The 16,381-nt window shown below is 46.5% G+C and overlaps 1 protein-coding gene across 1 annotated transcript; it reads left to right on the top strand.

The window, feature by feature from the left end:
• Positions 1-1,843: 1,843 nt before the first annotated feature.
• LOC144327839 (uncharacterized) lies at positions 1,844-6,911 on the top strand. Its single transcript, XM_077929244.1, has 2 exons — positions 1,844-2,564; positions 5,948-6,911. The coding sequence occupies exons 1-2, from the start codon at positions 1,895-1,897 to the stop codon at positions 6,520-6,522; spliced, it is 1,245 nt and encodes a 414-aa protein (XP_077785370.1). The 5' UTR covers positions 1,844-1,894; the 3' UTR covers positions 6,523-6,911.
• The last annotated feature ends 9,470 nt before the right edge of the window (positions 6,912-16,381 follow it).

The following is a 16,381-nucleotide window of genomic DNA, read 5'->3' as shown; positions in this document are numbered from 1 at the left end:
GAAAGCAGTCCAGCATGTTGCTGCACCCTATATTCTAAAAAAAAAATATGCACATGGAATTATGTCTATGCAAATGCCATTTGAATCACCCACTTCACTGAAGTGGAACTCCATGCATGGAACTCCATGCAATGCACCTTCTGAGTGTCATGCTGCTGTTTATATATTAAGAGAACAACTTCTGTGCCAACTTTACCAGGCAGAATTAAGATGACTTTCAACTTTCTGCAGATATTAATATTGTGCAGCATGAAGTAACTGGATGCATAAAAACTGAGCCCTTTTGGAATGAAGATTGCCCAGACCCATGAAAATATTATTCCAAGCTTACTTTGCAGAACTTTCTTTAAAATAAACAGTAAAGCGTGTTCTCCTTAACAGAGAGCACGTGTTGCGGTTGGGGGAAACAAGCCACCTGACCGTGATTAGGCAGATTTGGTAAACCCAAGCCTCCTAAGGGGTTAAAATTGGGTTGCCGGGGATTTTTCGTGTGAGGAGAATTTGGGAGGGGTTAGAGGTTATAAATACAGGGGGCCAGAGGTTGGACTTCCTCTTGGCCGTTTTTGCATCGGATCAGGAGCTGCTGGAGACGGTTGTATTCACCTTTCACTTTCGCTTTCCTTGGGCCTACCCAAATTCCTAATTTTCCCTCGTCACTCCCTGGCCTCGTTTGATTTTGTCCTCCTCTCTCTCCCTTACCTTCTTCTAGCGTTTTTTCCTCCCATCGCCCCATTCTTCCTGATCCTCTCCCTACTGATTTTCTTATCCTTTTACCTTTACTTAACTTAAATTGAGTGGACTACAGCCATAGGCCTGAGGGTGGGTCCCCCCCCCCCCGGCCTTCCGGGTACCTGCCTTTGGGCTAGGTACCTGGCCTTTTATTAATTTTTGGGTCGCTCGCTGCCGGCTGCCGCCGCGGCTGCTGCTTAGGCACCCCCCCCCCCTTTTTTGAGGGCGCTCGTCCCCGGTGCCGCGGCTGGGAGCTCGTGGCTGGTGCGCACGGTAGGCCTGCTCGGGCCTTGAAGTCCCGCTGCCTTAAGGCCCCCTCCCCCCCTTTTCTTTCCTTTTTTTTTTTCCTCTTTCCCCTGTTTTTCCGTTTAAAAAATTAAGCTTGCCCCTTACCTGCTCGCGGCCGCCGGGGATTGAGAAGGGACGGTGCGGTTCCTTGGCCTCTCCCCAGGCCTGCGGCGGCATCCGCTGTGGGGGGGGGGGACGGTTCCCCGATTAATTGCCCCCGGAGGTGCGGGAGAGGCTTTTCCGCCGCTCGTCGCTGGTGCCGGCGGTGAGGGCGCGAGCGGCCGGATTTTGTGGGGGAATCAGGCCGGACTGCGGCTGTATCCGCGAGCCGGCCTAGCGGCGTCCAGGGCTTGGCCTAACGGTCGCCCGGCTTCCCCCTCCTTCCCTTCCGGCGAGAGGCGGCGGGGCCGCTCGCCGGGGATCGGGAGCGGCGGCCCGCGCTTGCGCCCGACATTTTGGTGTAAGGGGCCCAATAGCGCTCTCTGCGCGAGGAGATTTCCTTGTAGCTGCAGCCAGTTCGTCCGACGGCTCCACCTTGTGGCCGAGCGGTGTCACTGCAGCCGGGAGATCTGTTGGGAGCTCCCCCTGGTGGCTCAGGGCAAGGTTGCGTCTTCCCTAACTGAGCTTAAGGGTTATCAGGTGCCCCCTGCTGGTTGAGGGGAGCAAGTGCACTCCTTTTAATTTCAGACTCAGGCTCTGGAAGGCAAATAAATAATAAAATAAATAATATAAATCTCAATTAAAAATATAAATAAATAAATAAATAAATAAATAAATAAATATTAAATTGTGACAGACAGATAGATAGATAGATAGATAGGTTTGTTTCTTCGACTATAGCAACCGTTTATTCTCTGTTTGATTTCAAGTAGCAGGTATGGCTCCCAAGAAAGTCACTGCCCGCCCCGGCCTGGCTTCCGCTGCAAAACGGCCTATTAGAGGTCCATCGCAGGCGCTTCGTTCTCCCACCCCGAGGCAACCAGTGGGCCGGGTGCAGTCTCTGGTGGAAAGCATGGCCGGCAACCCAGTTGCTTTGTCTCGTTTCGCAGCCGAAATGGATGGTCTCCTTCAACAATGCTCTGCCCAGCCTTCCACGTCTGGGAGTCGTCCTCGTCCGGTAGCGGCGTCGTCTCCTGCGTCACCATCGTCTAGTGAAGATGAGAGAGAAGGCTCTTCATCTAGGGGTTTGCTGTCTGATGCCCAGACTTCCCAGCCCTGCGACTTACCTGCCGTTCGCGGCCGTTCGCGAAGGCCACGCCGTTCCTCTGGGAGAGCCACGGGAAAGAAAAGCCCTCTGGCAGCTTCCTCCCGCCGTAGTGGACGCACCCAACATTCCGTGGAGGTGGCATCTGGTTCCGGCCTCTCACTTGTTGTTTCTCCTCCATCAGTTCCAGGTGCATCACACCTGAGCCCTGACTCTGAGTCTTCCATTGAGGATAGTCTGCCAGTCCCTGCCAGGAAGTCTTCGGGTGGAAAGCGCCGCCGCAGGAGGTCTTCCCGGAAGCGTGCCAAGAGGAGGAGGGGCGAATCATCTTCCTCTTCTTCTGGTATGTCATCTTCTAGTTCTGACGATGAGACGGGAGCCTCACGGGAACTTTATTGGGGCTTTGGGGAATCGACGGGGCTGCCTCGGTGGGCTTGGGATCGTAGGGCCAACACCCACCGGGCAAGGTATGGAGCGGTGCAAGAGTGTAAGGATGGCGTTTTGGTACCTGACGTTAAAGTATCTACCAATTCCGCCAGGGACATAATCCCAGGTGCACATTTGTCGTCAAAACTGCGCTCTAGGATACTGAACGGCCGTTATGTAGACATTTTCAAACTGGCCCCTCCTTCGGAGGACCAGGAAAAAGGGAAATCGTCAAATAAACGCCAGGGTGTTTCCCCTTCAGATAGGACTTTCGAGATATGGCTCGATTGTTTCCAGGTCTTTGCTGGCGTGGTGGTGGCGGCTTACCCGCGGAGATCTCTTCATTTGATGGTTTACTTATCTATTGTTCGCTCCGCCTTTACCAAAGCCGGTGAAAAAGCGGCGATAAAATATGATGAACACTTTAGGCGTCGCGCCGCCAGGATCCCATCAGCTCGGTGGGATCGCAAGGATCTCGATGTGTGGACCACCTATGTTGCTCCACTCATCGATAAAAAGGTGCCAGAGCAACAGAAGCCGAAGAATACGGCTTTTAGGTCCAGCCGTCGCTTACCTTGCTGGGAGTTTAATAAGGGCTCTTGTCAGCGTCAAGGTTGCAGGTACGCTCACATATGTGAGAAATGCAATGGCTCGCATCCTGCCTCCTCTTGTTTTGGGTATCGGCGGCCCTTTCGTGGGGGAAAAGGGGGTTCTCAGCAACCCCCCAAGCAAAACACCTCTCTCGCTTCTACATCAGGCACAGGAAAATGAGGTGTTGTTCTCCCTAGCTCATACCCCTGTTCGTTTGCCGGCACTACAACATTGGCTGCAATCTTATCCTGATAGGGACGCTGCCGGCTATTTGATTGATGGTTTTTCTGTTGGTTTTCGGATTCCGGTAGCCATGCCACCCGTGGCACGGAATCCAGCTAATCAAAAATCAGTTCGGGAGTTGCCTGAGGTTGCCCGTAAAAAGATCGCAAAGGAGCTGGCCATGCATCGGATGGCTGGTCCTTTCGATGCCCCTCCTTTTCATAATTTGCATGTATCCCCATTGGGTATCGTGCCAAAGAAGGCCCCAGGTGAATTTCGTCTAATCCATAATTTGTCACATCCTAGGGGCACCTCAGTTAATGATGCTATACCTCCGGAGCGTTGCTCCGTGAAGTATGCATCTCTTGATCAGGCGATCAAGATGATTCGGAAGTTTGGCCGCGCGGCCCTATTGGCGAAATGTGATATTGAATCGGCATTTCGCCTCCTCCCGATTCATCCGGATGATTTTTGGCTACTGGGTTTTCAGTTTGAGGGCAAATTCTATTTTGACAAGGCCATGCCTATGGGATGTTCAATAGCGTGTGCTGCTTTTGAATCTTTTAGCACCTTTTTGGAGTGGGCTCTTAAATCCAAAACAGGGCTGGGCGGAGTCACTCATTACTTGGATGATTTTTTATTGGCCTCAGCCCACGACACTGGCGATTGCTCGGTGTTGCTGCAAGCATTTGCTGACCTTACCCAGGAGCTGGGGGTTCCGCTGGCAGCGGAAAAGACGGAAGGTCCGTCTACCCAGCTTACCTACCTGGGTATCCTGTTGGATACAGTTTCCCAGACTTCTAGTTTACCACGTGACAAGCTAGTAGCCTTGAAGAAGGTCATAGAGGAACTGCTTCCTTTGAGGAAAGTTTCCTTGTTACAAATCCAATCCCTGTTAGGGCACCTGAATTTCGCGTGTAGAGTGGTGGCGCCTGGGCGCCCTTTCTGTTCACGCTTGGCGCGTCTCACTGTGGGGTTGAGGGCTCCTCACCATCGAGTGCGCCTCTCTAGTGAGGTGAGGTCGGATCTTTCCATATGGTTGGAATTCCTGGAGGAATTCAATGGGGTTTCATTATGGCGGGACACGTTGAACCTGCGCAATGATTTTCAGGTCCATTCGGATGCTGCAGGTTCCCTGGGTTTTGGTCTTTACTGGAAAGGGCGATGGTGTGCTGAGCGTTGGCCGCCCGCCTGGCAGGGAGGAGAGATTTCACGGGACCTAACATTTCTCGAGTTTTTTCCCATTGCAGTGGCCGTGCATTTGTGGGTCGAGGAATTCAGGAACCGTCGTGTCTGCTTCTGGACTGATAACCAGGCAGTGGTGTCCGTGCTGGCAAAGTTGTCGTCACGTTCACCCAGGGTGTCCGCCTTATTAAGAGCCTTCGTATTGCACTGTTTGCGTTATAATATAGTGTTTTCTGCACGTTTTATTCCCGGGGTGACTAACGAAATTGCTGATGCTCTGTCCCGTTTTCAGATGGAGCGGTTCAGACTCCTGGTTCCAGAGGCTCGGATACGTCCGGAATATTTCCCGGATCATCTCTGGAACCTTGGCAGCAATTAGTTTTGCAGGGAGTAGCGGCATCTGTTTCCCCTTCTACTCTTAGATCCTACACAAAGGCCTGGTCCGATTTTTTGGCGTTCATGCGCCGGGCTGCCAGCGAATTAAAAGGCGTCCCCCCCTCCTCTGCGCAGGTGTTAAGTTATCTGGCGCACTTATTTCAGCTGGGGCGTGCAGCTAAGACCATTAGGATTCAGGCAGCTGCTATAGCATTTTTCTGTGAGACATTTTTTGATAGAGACCCTTGTTCGAAGTTTGTTGTGCGCAAGGCTTTGGACGGCTGGGGTAGGCTTCGCCCTTCTCAGCCAGCCCCACGGCACCCAATTTCTTTTGACTTGCTAAGCAGGATGCGTAAGAGGCTGCGGGTGGTTTGTTGGTCAGGGTATGAGGCTCGCCTGTTTTCGGCTGCCTTCTCTATTGCCTTCTTCGGAGCATTGAGAGTGGGTGAGCTTGTGTTGGAAGATCTCAAGGATGGTCGTTCTAGGGGCCTTTTGCTCCGGGACCTTCAGCTATTCCCTGCAGAGCTAATAATTACAGTGAGGAATTCAAAGACGGATCAAAAGGGTAGGGGTGCCGTCATTCGTCTCCCTGCTACGGGGGGGGCAGGCCCTTGCCCTGTAAAAGATGTTAACAAGTACTTAGCAGTGCGTCCCCCAGGCGATGGGCCTTTGTTTAAACATGAAAATGGGCTGCCCCTAACAAGGCGCCAGTTTGCGCAGGTGATGCGAAAGGCGATTATGGCTTGCGATGGCACGGCCTATGGTTATGCCCCTCATTCCTTCAGGATTGGGGCGGCAACGACAGCGGCTCATTGGGGTTTGTCGGCTGCTAGAATAAAGGATTTGGGCCGCTGGAAGTCGGATGCGTTTCGTGGTTATGTCCGCTGATTATATGGGATTCTCACATTGTTTATTTGTTTACTTCAGGTCTAGTGGCTGTCCGCATCTGGATGGTGGGGCACAGCATCATCCATTGGGCGGGCGTCGCAGCACAGCAGTCCAGATGGGGTCCAGGCCTTGGCTTCCCTCCACATGTGCAGCTGTCGTGGCTGGCCAGACGGGGAATGCGCTGGTCCGAGTTCTTGCCGCGAATCCAGAGGCAATTGCTCCTGGAAGGGGAGCCCACGGCTATAGTGGTGCAGCTGGGTGAGAATGACCTGGTATCCACGGACTGTTTTTCTCTGCGTGCTGCAATATTAAGTGACTTGGAGGTGCTGCGGGCGTGGATGCCAACAGCAAAAATATTTTGGTCCAAGCTGCTGCGCCGCCGCATTTGGAGGGGCAGTCGTTGCCCGGCAGCTACGGAGAGGGCCAGGAAACGCATCAATTCTGCGGTAGCCAGAAAGATGTCCGAATTGGGTGGAGATGTGATTTCGCACCCAATGATTCATTTTCAGGCGGCATCCCTTTTTAGAGCCGATGGTGTGCACCTTTCTGCCTCCGGGAATGAGGTTTGGTTGGGTGCAGTGGTGGCCAAGCTTAGGGCTTGGCTGGGGTTGTGAGTGGTTTGGCGGTGAGCTGTGGGCTCTATGGCGGTTAGGCATTGGTTAAATGGTGCTTGGAGGGGTAAGTGCCTACCCCTCCAAATGAGCGAAGGGAATTCCGTTAAAGGAATCCAGGGGCTTGCCATTCTTTTCGTCCTTGTCCCTGGAATCGGACTTGGGCCGTGCAAGCCCCACAGGAACAAGAGGGTGAGAAGTGCGGGACTGAGACCCAGCTTCACTTTCTCACCCAATACTTGTTTCCCACACTGGATTCCGCTGGTGTCCGGAATGCCAGCTCTGTCCCTGAGGGCATGGACAGATAGTCATAACCAATGCCTAAGCAACCACTCACATTTTGTATTTGAATAAAGTTGTGGCCAAAATTATGCCAAAAACCTAAACAAAAATTGATGTGTGAAGTGTGAATTTTTTGGGGGTGGCAATTGTGGGACTCAACACGCAAATGATGCAGCCAAATCTTGTGCATATCCAGCACAGCATCTTCTTAGAAATATCTTTAAACAGGATTGAGACCTTAACTCTGTCTCTCCCCCATTCCAGCCTCCATTTTCCCTGGAACTGTTTACATGGAAAGCTTCATTTACATCCTCACTCCACAGAGTTGGGGAGAACAAAGAACCAAAGGCAACTCCCTGAAACATGGAGATTTGCAACCAAATACCTTTGACATGTGATCTAGGGTTAAACACTCATGTGTTAGCTGCTGCTAGAGAATTATTAACCTGCAAAAAGCTTAGAGAGCTCTTCTTGCTTTTCTAAACCTTCAGTGGAATCACTCCGTGTTAAACCTTTTTACCAATACACAGGCATTATCATTTCAGTGTGAATTAAACCAATTATACTTAACACATCTCCCTTTCTAGAGAGCAGGATTCAAACCAATGGCTTCAAGTTACAAGAAAGGAGATTCCGACTAAACATCAGGAAGAACTTTTTGACAGTAAGAGACACTTGACAGTGTAGTGGATTCATAGAATCATAGAATTGTAGAGTTGGAAGGGACCCCAAGGGTCATCTAGTCCAACCCCTGCAATGCAGGAATCTCAGCTAAAGCATCCATGACAGATGGCCATCCAATCTCTGCCTAAAAACCTCCAAGCAAGGAGAGTCCACAACCTCCCATGGGAGACCATTCCACTGTCGAACAGCTCTTACTTTCAGAAAGTTCTTCCTGATGTTTAATTGGGATCTCCTTTCTTGTAGCTTGAAGCCAGTCCTACACTCCAGAGCAGGAGAAAACAAGCTTCTTCCCTCTTCCAGCCCTTTATGTATATTGTTGTCACATTCTAGGACTGAAACAAAACAAAACAGGCAACCCAGAATGGGTCAAGGTTAAGCAATTAAGAACAGCTTCAGTTTTCAGCAGTTCACATTGCATTCTATGGCCTTCTAAATCTTAAAACTGACCAGCACATGTCAACATTCATTGGATTTCTGACATTCCCTGGACTGTACACATTACTTAATTAATTACTCTCTACTCATAATCTAGTGGCTTCCGATGGAGCATAATTGGATTTGACTTTTTAATTACTGGCAAAAAAAAAAAAATTGACAGTTTTATTAAGTCAGTGGACAAATGGTTATTGTTTGCTGTATATTCTAGAATCATAACAAACTTAGTGGAGTTTTTTATTAAAAAAAACCTTTTGACATAAAGTATTTTGTGTGTGCTTGTGTGTGTGTGTGTGTTTGTGTGTGTGTGTGCACGTGCATGTCAGCTTCCCTATCCATATTAAATTTCATTTTATCAGTTTTGGAACCCACAACTTAACTATTGAAGCTTGATTTCTAAACCATAAATGCTTAGCCAAAGTCCTCCCTATCCCACCCGACTTTCATGACCTGGCTCTGAATGGATTGTTAATGTATGCCTCTTATAGATAAGTTCTCACACCCCATTCAGAAATCCCAAGTTCATGGCAGTTCTTAGTGGTATTGTATGGATCTTAAATTTGGATTAAATTACTTGAGAGAAAGGTGTGTTTTTTCAAGTAATTTACTACAAAAGACTAAACAATGGTTACATAATAACAAGATATAATATGACAGCATATCACATGTACAGGACTCATGTAATAAGCAAAAACAAAAGATTTCTAAGAATTCTTAAGGAGCATTTCTTACCCAAATGGTCTGAGTTTGTCCCAAAGAAGGTGAGAATAGGAGAGAGCATAATGATGTGAGTGTTAAGGTGTCAAAACTCTCATTCAAATTCTCTCTGAACCATCTCTATTCATACCATCCAACACATATTGATATTTCTTTGGAAAAAATGCCTTCGATCATCACTCTTAAATAATGAATTGTTTGAAGTTCAGTTTATTGCTCACATGTCATCATTTCCTAAATGATGAGCTTTGCTAAGGTCCAAAACAAAATACTTGACTTTAGGTCAGGTAAGAGTTCCCTGTCTGTGACCTTCAACATAACTGCTTCAAAAATATTTGCATTACAACTTCATCTTACTGTGCAAGCAAGCAATATTAACAAAGTTAAGCCCCTCAACAGACTTTCTTACTCTTCTGGTGATAGAAATAAAGCAGGTGAAATGCAGATGAACAAATATCTAACCATGTTGGCAGACAATGACTAGGAAACACTGAGTTATGAGGAAACAGCTAGCTGGAGAGGACAGAATGAAAAAGGCAAAGACAAAAGGATTAACTATGAAGCACAAGCTTAACAAGATATTGAATATAACTCATATTTTCATTCTCTCTCTTATTATTTCCTATGAGCTCATAGACAACAATCCTGTCATAAAGCAAATATTACTGTGCAGGCAGAGAGAATTGACAAAGTTCACTTTAATTAAGTAAATTTATGCATTAGACACTAGTGCAGAGACTTTTGAGATCACAGTATCAATATATTTTGCTGTAATATACATGAAAAGACATCAAACATAAGTGCCTGGAGGCTACTGTCTGGCATTCAAGATTGTAATGGCCAGGATGTTTAGATTTGATCCACCTGATAACTTTCAAAAGAAACCCCGACATCTCTTGAGAGTTATCGTCTCATGTTATTGTAGTGGCCAGTTTCACCTCCCACAATGTCCACTTCACATTGCTATACTTTTCCTTTTACCAACTCTTTGTTAGAACTTCTGTTTCTTTCTCAGCAATGTGATTCAGTAAACCTCCCTCTTCACATGTATGTGAACAAGATATTGCTTTCCTGAAAATGAACTGTCATTGGTCCTTCACTCCCTGCTGGCAGGTTTCGCCCCATTGCTCATGGCTGAAACTTAAGACAGAAATCTGCCTGCTTCCTTGTTGCTGGTTTGTCCAATGACAGTTCTGTTACCAGTGAGAAATGAATATTTATATGTGCAGCAAGGCCAGTCTGCTAGTAGGCTAATGGAAACCCAACTAAAATAGGACGCTACACATGTCTGAGATCAGTTCCTTCTGCTTCTCCGTGTCTCTTTACTTCTCCCAGAATGCATTTTGCTTTGCACAAGCCTTGAATTCCTCAGAGACGTTTGTTATACTCAAAGTGTTCTCAAAGTTTTCAATTTTTCCTCTTTCACAGCCTGCCCCACTTTGTCACAGCAACACTCAGGTATCAGCATTCTGTAGACTTTTGACTAAAATCTAGTTAGCCATTCTGCCTTTGACAGATCACCAACACTAGGCAGTTCAGGAAAGAGTGGAAGGAATAGATTTTTCTTCAGCAGAAAATTCTAGTCCAGTCTGGGATTGCACTCAAGATCTTGGGGCACTTTCTCAGAGAAAGTAACTTATATGACGGTCACTGTGATTCATAGCTTTTACCTCAAGTCTTCAAACTTAGTTTCTTAATTTCCCTTTAATGTCTATTTGAAATCTTTAAGACCCTCTACATCAGGCACCCCCAACCTGTGGCCCTCCAGATGTTTTGGCCTACAACTCCCATGATCCCAAGCTAAGAGGGTCAGTGGTCAGGGATGATGGGAATTGTAGTCCAAAACATCTGGAGGGCCAAAGGTTGGGGTGCCTGCTCTACATTATTGTGGCATGCTTCTTCTCTAGATCACACGTTCTCATTGGTGCGTGTGAGAACAACAAAATTTTGTGGCTCCAGACTCCAAGATCCATGTTGTTATATGCACATGTGTGAGAATGTTTGACATCTGAAGGCAGCCCTGTTTAGGAAAGTTTTTAATGTTTGAAGTTTTATTCTGTTTTTAATGTTCTGTTGAAAGCTGCCCAGAGTGGCTGGGGAAGCCCAGTCAGATGGGTGGGGTAGAAGTAAATTATTATTATTATTATTATTATTATTATTATTATTATTATTGAAAAATTGGGAATAGTAACATGGATTGAAGTAGCTGAAATTCAGATTATGGAGATAGCTACCAATGGATAGGCTTGAAAATGGCATTCCACCTGCATATTTTGCAAATGTCTACTTTCAAATGCTTGACACTTCAGAACCTCGGCAATATTAAAGGGAGAAGATCAGAGGTGTACAATAGGCTGGAGAGATACTGGGATGTTCATTCTAGGAAGCATTCATTTCCTGCTTCAGCTGCATGTGTGGGTTGAGCATGAAGAAATAAAAGCATGACAAATAAAAACCACTAACAATTAGAAAATTGGCAGGGCATGAGATAATAGAAGCAGGACACTGAAAGATGTCATCTTAGCAGTGCACTGTCACACAGCCACCACAGCAAGAATAAGAAAATGCCTGCGGGCAAAGGCACTATTTCATAACTGCAAGGTTTTACTTCACTATTAGGAAATGAACCATTTTTGAGAAGCCAGCAAAGGAATGGGGCTCTTAATTTCTCATCAGCCAGCACAATCCACCCCCTGCAGGATGAAGATGGAGGGTGAGGGAACAGCTGCAGTCGCCTGTGGTTCCTGCGCAATGTTTGCCATCTTGCCAAAGGTTGCAGGCAGCTTTACCTGCAGCAATTGCATGTTGATTGCCCTCTTAAAAGACAAAGTCCAGCAACTGGAGGAACGTGTAGCTACGCTCCAAAGAATTAGAGACCTGGAACTCTTCTTGGAAGCAACAGAGCACACCGTCTCCACCAAGGAAGAGACAGGGGACTCCCCTGAGAAGGTGGCTAGTTCACCAACACAGGAGCCAGATATATGGAGAAACGTGACTCAAAGAAGTAGGAGGCCCAGGGTTCGCTTTGATTGTTTAGAAATACGCAATCGCTTTGAGGTCCTTTCCCCTACCATGGAAGACGAAGAGCAGACTCCATTTGAGGATCTCTCCCTCATTACAGTCGATCAGGTATATGAAGACGAGCAGCAAAGGCAGTCCTCAGGGAATGTCCAGGCGACCTTGGAACGGACAGCTCACAGAAGAACCCCGACCAGACCTAAGAGGAGGCGTGTGGTGGTGATAGGGGATTCCCTACTGAGGGGAACAGAAGCAGTGATCTGTGGGCCTGACAAGATGTCTCGGGAAGTGTGCTGTCTCCCCGGGGCTAAGATCCAAGATGTAACTGAACGACTGCAAGGAATCATAAAACCCACTGACAAATACCCCTTCCTCTTGGTTCATGTGGGAACCAATGACACTGCAAGCAATAGTCTCCAGAAGATCAAAAGAGATTACGAGGCTCTGGGCAGGAAATTGAAGCAATTAAATGCACAAATTGTCATCTCATCTGTCCTCCCAGTTGAACGACGTGGCCCAGGGAGAGAGGGAAAAATAGTGGAAGTGAACAACTGGCTTCGCAAATGGTGTAAACAGGAACGGTTTGGATTCTTAGATCACGGAATGCAGTTTCTTGAAGATGGACTTCTGGCAAGCGGTGGGCTGCACCTCACAACGGTTGGGAGGAATGTTTTTGCAAAAAATCTCAGAAACCTCATCAGGAGGGCTTTAAACTGACTAATGTGGGGGAGGGAGACAGTGCTCCTGAAGGTAGGAGTCTATCAATTGATGAAGATGATCATCCAAATGTCATAGACCGAATGGAGCAAAGAGCATGCAGACCTAGTGGTGGGAGGAAAAAATCCTTAAATAAGAGACACGGGGGAATGATTAATGGACTTCAATGTCTGTACACTAATGCGCAAAGCATGGGAAATAAACAAGATGAGCTTGAGCTCCTGGTACAGCAAACTAAATATGACATAATAGGAATCACTGAAACCTGGTGGGATAAATCCCACGATTGGAATGTAATAATGGAGGGATACAATCTATTTCAAAGAAACAGACCAGACAAGAAAGGAGGAGGAGTGGCGTTATATGTCAGGGATGTGTATACCTGTGAAGAGATCCAAGATTTAGAACCTCAAAGCCAAAGTGAGAGCATTTGGGTGAAAATTAAGGGAGAGAAGAATAACAGTGACCTCATTGTGGGAGTTTACTATAGATCCCCAAGCCAAACGGAGGACATAGATGATGCCTTCCTGGAACAGATGGCCAAGCATGCAAAAGGAAGGGAGATAGTAGTAATGGGGGACTTCAATTACCCTGATATTTGTTGGATGTCAAACTCAGCCAAGAGCATAAGGTCAAACAGATTCCTCACTGCCCTTGCAGACAACTTCATTGTCCAGAAAGTGGGAGAAGCAACAAGAGGAACAGCCATTTTAGATCTGGTCCTAACCAATGTTGATGACCTGGTTAGTGGGGTAGAAGTGGAAGGATCATTAGGCGCGAGTGATCATGCTCTTCTGAAGTTTACTATACAGCGGAAAGGAGCAGCCAAGCATACTAGGACTCAATTTCTCGACTTTAAGAAAGCCGACTTCATAAAGCTTAGGGAAGTGCTGGGTGAGATCCCATGGACAGTAATACTAAAAGGAAAGGGAGTTCAAGATGGCTGGGAGTTTGTTAAGAGGGAGATAGTAAAAGCACAACTTCAGGCAATACCAATGAGACGGAAACATGGAAGGTGCCTAAAGAAGCCAGGGTGGCTATCTAAAGAACTTTTAACTGAGTTAAGATTAAAAAAGGATGTGTACAAAAAATGGAAAAGGGGGGAAACCACCAAAGAGGAATTCAAACAAATAGCCAGCACGTGTAGACACAAAGTCAGAAAAGCTAAAGCACAAAATGAACTCAGGCTTGCTAGAGAGGTTAAAAGCAACAAAAAAGGCTTTTATGGGTATGTTCGTAGCAAAAGGAAGAACAAAGAAACCGTGGGGTCACTCAGAGGAGAAGATGGTGAAATGCAAACAGGGGACACAGAAAGGGCTGAACTCCTCAATGCTTTCTTTGCCTCAGTCTTCTCCGATAAAGAAAACAATGCCCGACCTGAAGAATTTGGAGCAAATGATTCAGCAGAGGAAACACAACCCAGAATAACTAAGGAGACAGTACAAGAATACTTGGCTAGTCTAGATGTATTCAAGTCTCCAGGGCCAGATGAACTGCATCCAAGAGTATTAAAAGAACTGGCAGATGTGATTTCAGAACCACTGGCAGTCATCTTTGAGAATTCCTGGAGAACAGGCGAAGTCCCCGCAGACTGGAGGAGGGCAAATGTTGTCCCTATTTTCAAAAAGGGGAAAAGAGAGGACCCAAATAATTACCGCCCAGTCAGTCTGACATCAATACCAGGGAAGATTCTGGAGCAGATCATTAAGCAAACAGTCTGTGAGCACCTAGAAAGGAATGCTGTGATCACCAATAGTCAGCATGGATTTCTGAAAAATAAGTCATGTCAGACTAACCTGATCTCGTTTTTTGACAGAATTACAAGCCTGGTAGATGAAGGGAACGCAGTGGATGTAGTCTACCTTGATTTCAGCAAGGCATTTGACAAGGTGCCCCATGATATTCTTGTAAAGAAGCTGGTAAAATGCGGTCTTGACTATGCTACCACTCAGTGGATTTGTAACTGGCTGACTGACCGAACCCAAAGGGTGTTCATCAATGGTTCCTCTTCATCCTGGAGAAGAGTGACTAGTGGGGTGCCACAGGGTTCTGTCTTGGGCCCGGTCTTATTCAACATCTTTATCAACGACTTGGATGATGGACTCAAGGGCATCCTGATCAAATTTGCAGATGACACCAAACTGGGAGGGGTGACTAACACCCCAGAGGACAGGATCACACTTCAAAACGACCTTGACAGATTAGAGAACTGGGCCAAAACAAACAAGATGAATTTTAACAGGGAGAAATGTAAAGTATTGCACTTGGGCAAAAAAAATGAGAGGCACAAATACAAGATGGGGGACACCTGGCTTGAGAGCAGTACATGTGAAAAGGATCTAGGAGTCTTGGTTGACCACAAACTTGACATGAGCCAACAATGTGACGCGGCAGCTAAAAAAGCCAATGCAATTCTGGGCCTCATCAATAGGAGTATAGCATCTAGATCAAGGGAAGTAATAGTGCCACTGTATTCTGCTCTGGTCAGACCTCACCTGGAGTACTGTGTCCAGTTCTGGGCACCACAGTTCAAGAAGGACACTGACAAACTCGAACGTGTCCAGAGGAGGGCAACCAAAATGGTCAAAGGCCTGGAAACGATGCCTTATGAGGAACGGCTAAGGGAGCTGGGCATGTTTAGCCTGGAGAAGAGGAGGTTACGGGGTGATATGATAGCCATGTACAAATATATAAAAGGATGTCACATAGAGGAGGGAGAAAGGCTGTTTTCTGCTGCTCCAGAGAAGCGGACACGGAGCAATGGATCCAAACTACAAGAAAGAAGATTCCACCTAAACATTAGGAAGAACTTCCTGACAGTAAGAGCTGTTCGACAGTGGAATTTGCTGCCAAGGAGTGTGGTGGAGTCTCCTTCTTTGGAGGTCTTTAAGCAGAGGCTTGACAACCATATGTCAGGAGTGCTCTGATGGTGTTTCCTGCTTGGCAGGGGGTTGGACTCGATGGCCCTTGTGGTCTCTTCCAACTCTATGATTCTATGATTCTATGATTCTATGACCTGCATGCTGCCCTTGGAGGTGGCTTGAGGGGGGAAATTGATCATTTCAACCTGCCAACAATTTTCAGCAAAGACAGGACGAGGTCCTCTTCCATCCTGCCTGACCTCTAAATGTGCTACCTTCTGAGCCTCAGGAGGTTACAGAAGACAAGTGAGAGTAAAGCTGATGAGCTGCGTCCTTTTCCCTTTTTTAAAAGGATAGATCCAAAACTTAGTTTTTATTACTGGACAGTAGCCATTTTATAAACAATCAGTGCTTTCTATATGTAAAACTGACTGTAAGGAACGTTCTCTCCTCTACTGTTTGGTTTGAGAATCAATGAGTGGAAGCTCCAGTTTGCTCATTTTGGCAAGCCTAATTGCCTCATGTTAGATTTTACAAGTTCCCCTACATTTTTTTCTCTGGAGAACACAACACGGCTACCTAAAAAGCAAAGCATTAATCCCTGTCAGAAACATTTCCTTTTTTTAATTCTACGCATGCTTACTCCAAAGTAAGTCCCACTGAGTTACTTCTATGTAAGGATGCTTAGGATTGCAGCATTAGAAATTCTTACTTAGTGGGCTCCACTATCTAGGGCAAAGCATCTGAAAAACTTGGAAGAAAGGAAGAGTTTTGATCAAACCAGCAAAATATCTGTGTGCTTGCAGATCCTTACTGGGATAAAAAATAATAATAATGCAGGTCTACTTATTTACATGCTTATTTAAGAATTTTTTATACATTTCTTCATTAAAAAATAATTTCAATAGTGTACATAAAGTATAATGCTCAACAACATACAGACCATCCTAATTTAAACATAAGTATACATGACTAAAATATGGGCCATATTCAACTAAGTAGGTGCAATGGCAGGAGCCAATAAAGGAAGTCCTTCTAGTGTAAAGAGGATTCCTCAGTGTGCCCTCTCAATGGGCTCAGTGGGAGGGGGGAGGAGTTATGGAGAATTCACAGTGTTTAGGGAGAGGAGAGGAGAGGAGAGGAGAAAT

This window comes from Podarcis muralis, chromosome 5 (assembly GCF_964188315.1).
Source record: "Podarcis muralis chromosome 5, rPodMur119.hap1.1, whole genome shotgun sequence".
Classification (NCBI taxonomy): domain Eukaryota; kingdom Metazoa; phylum Chordata; class Lepidosauria; order Squamata; family Lacertidae; genus Podarcis; species Podarcis muralis.
The sequence above is the reverse complement of the archived record's forward strand: the minus strand, read 5'-3'. Positions and strand labels throughout refer to the sequence as shown.

Excerpts from the sequence above, each read along its gene's own strand:
- LOC144327839 (XM_077929244.1), top strand. The coding sequence starts at position 1,895 with ATGGCTCCCAAGAAAGTCACTGCCCGCCCCGGCCTGGCTTCCGCTGCA. Across the intron at positions 2,565-5,947 it reads ATCATCTTCCTCTTCTTCTG|GTCTAGTGGCTGTCCGCATC; the intron begins GTATGTCATCTT and ends TGTTTACTTCAG.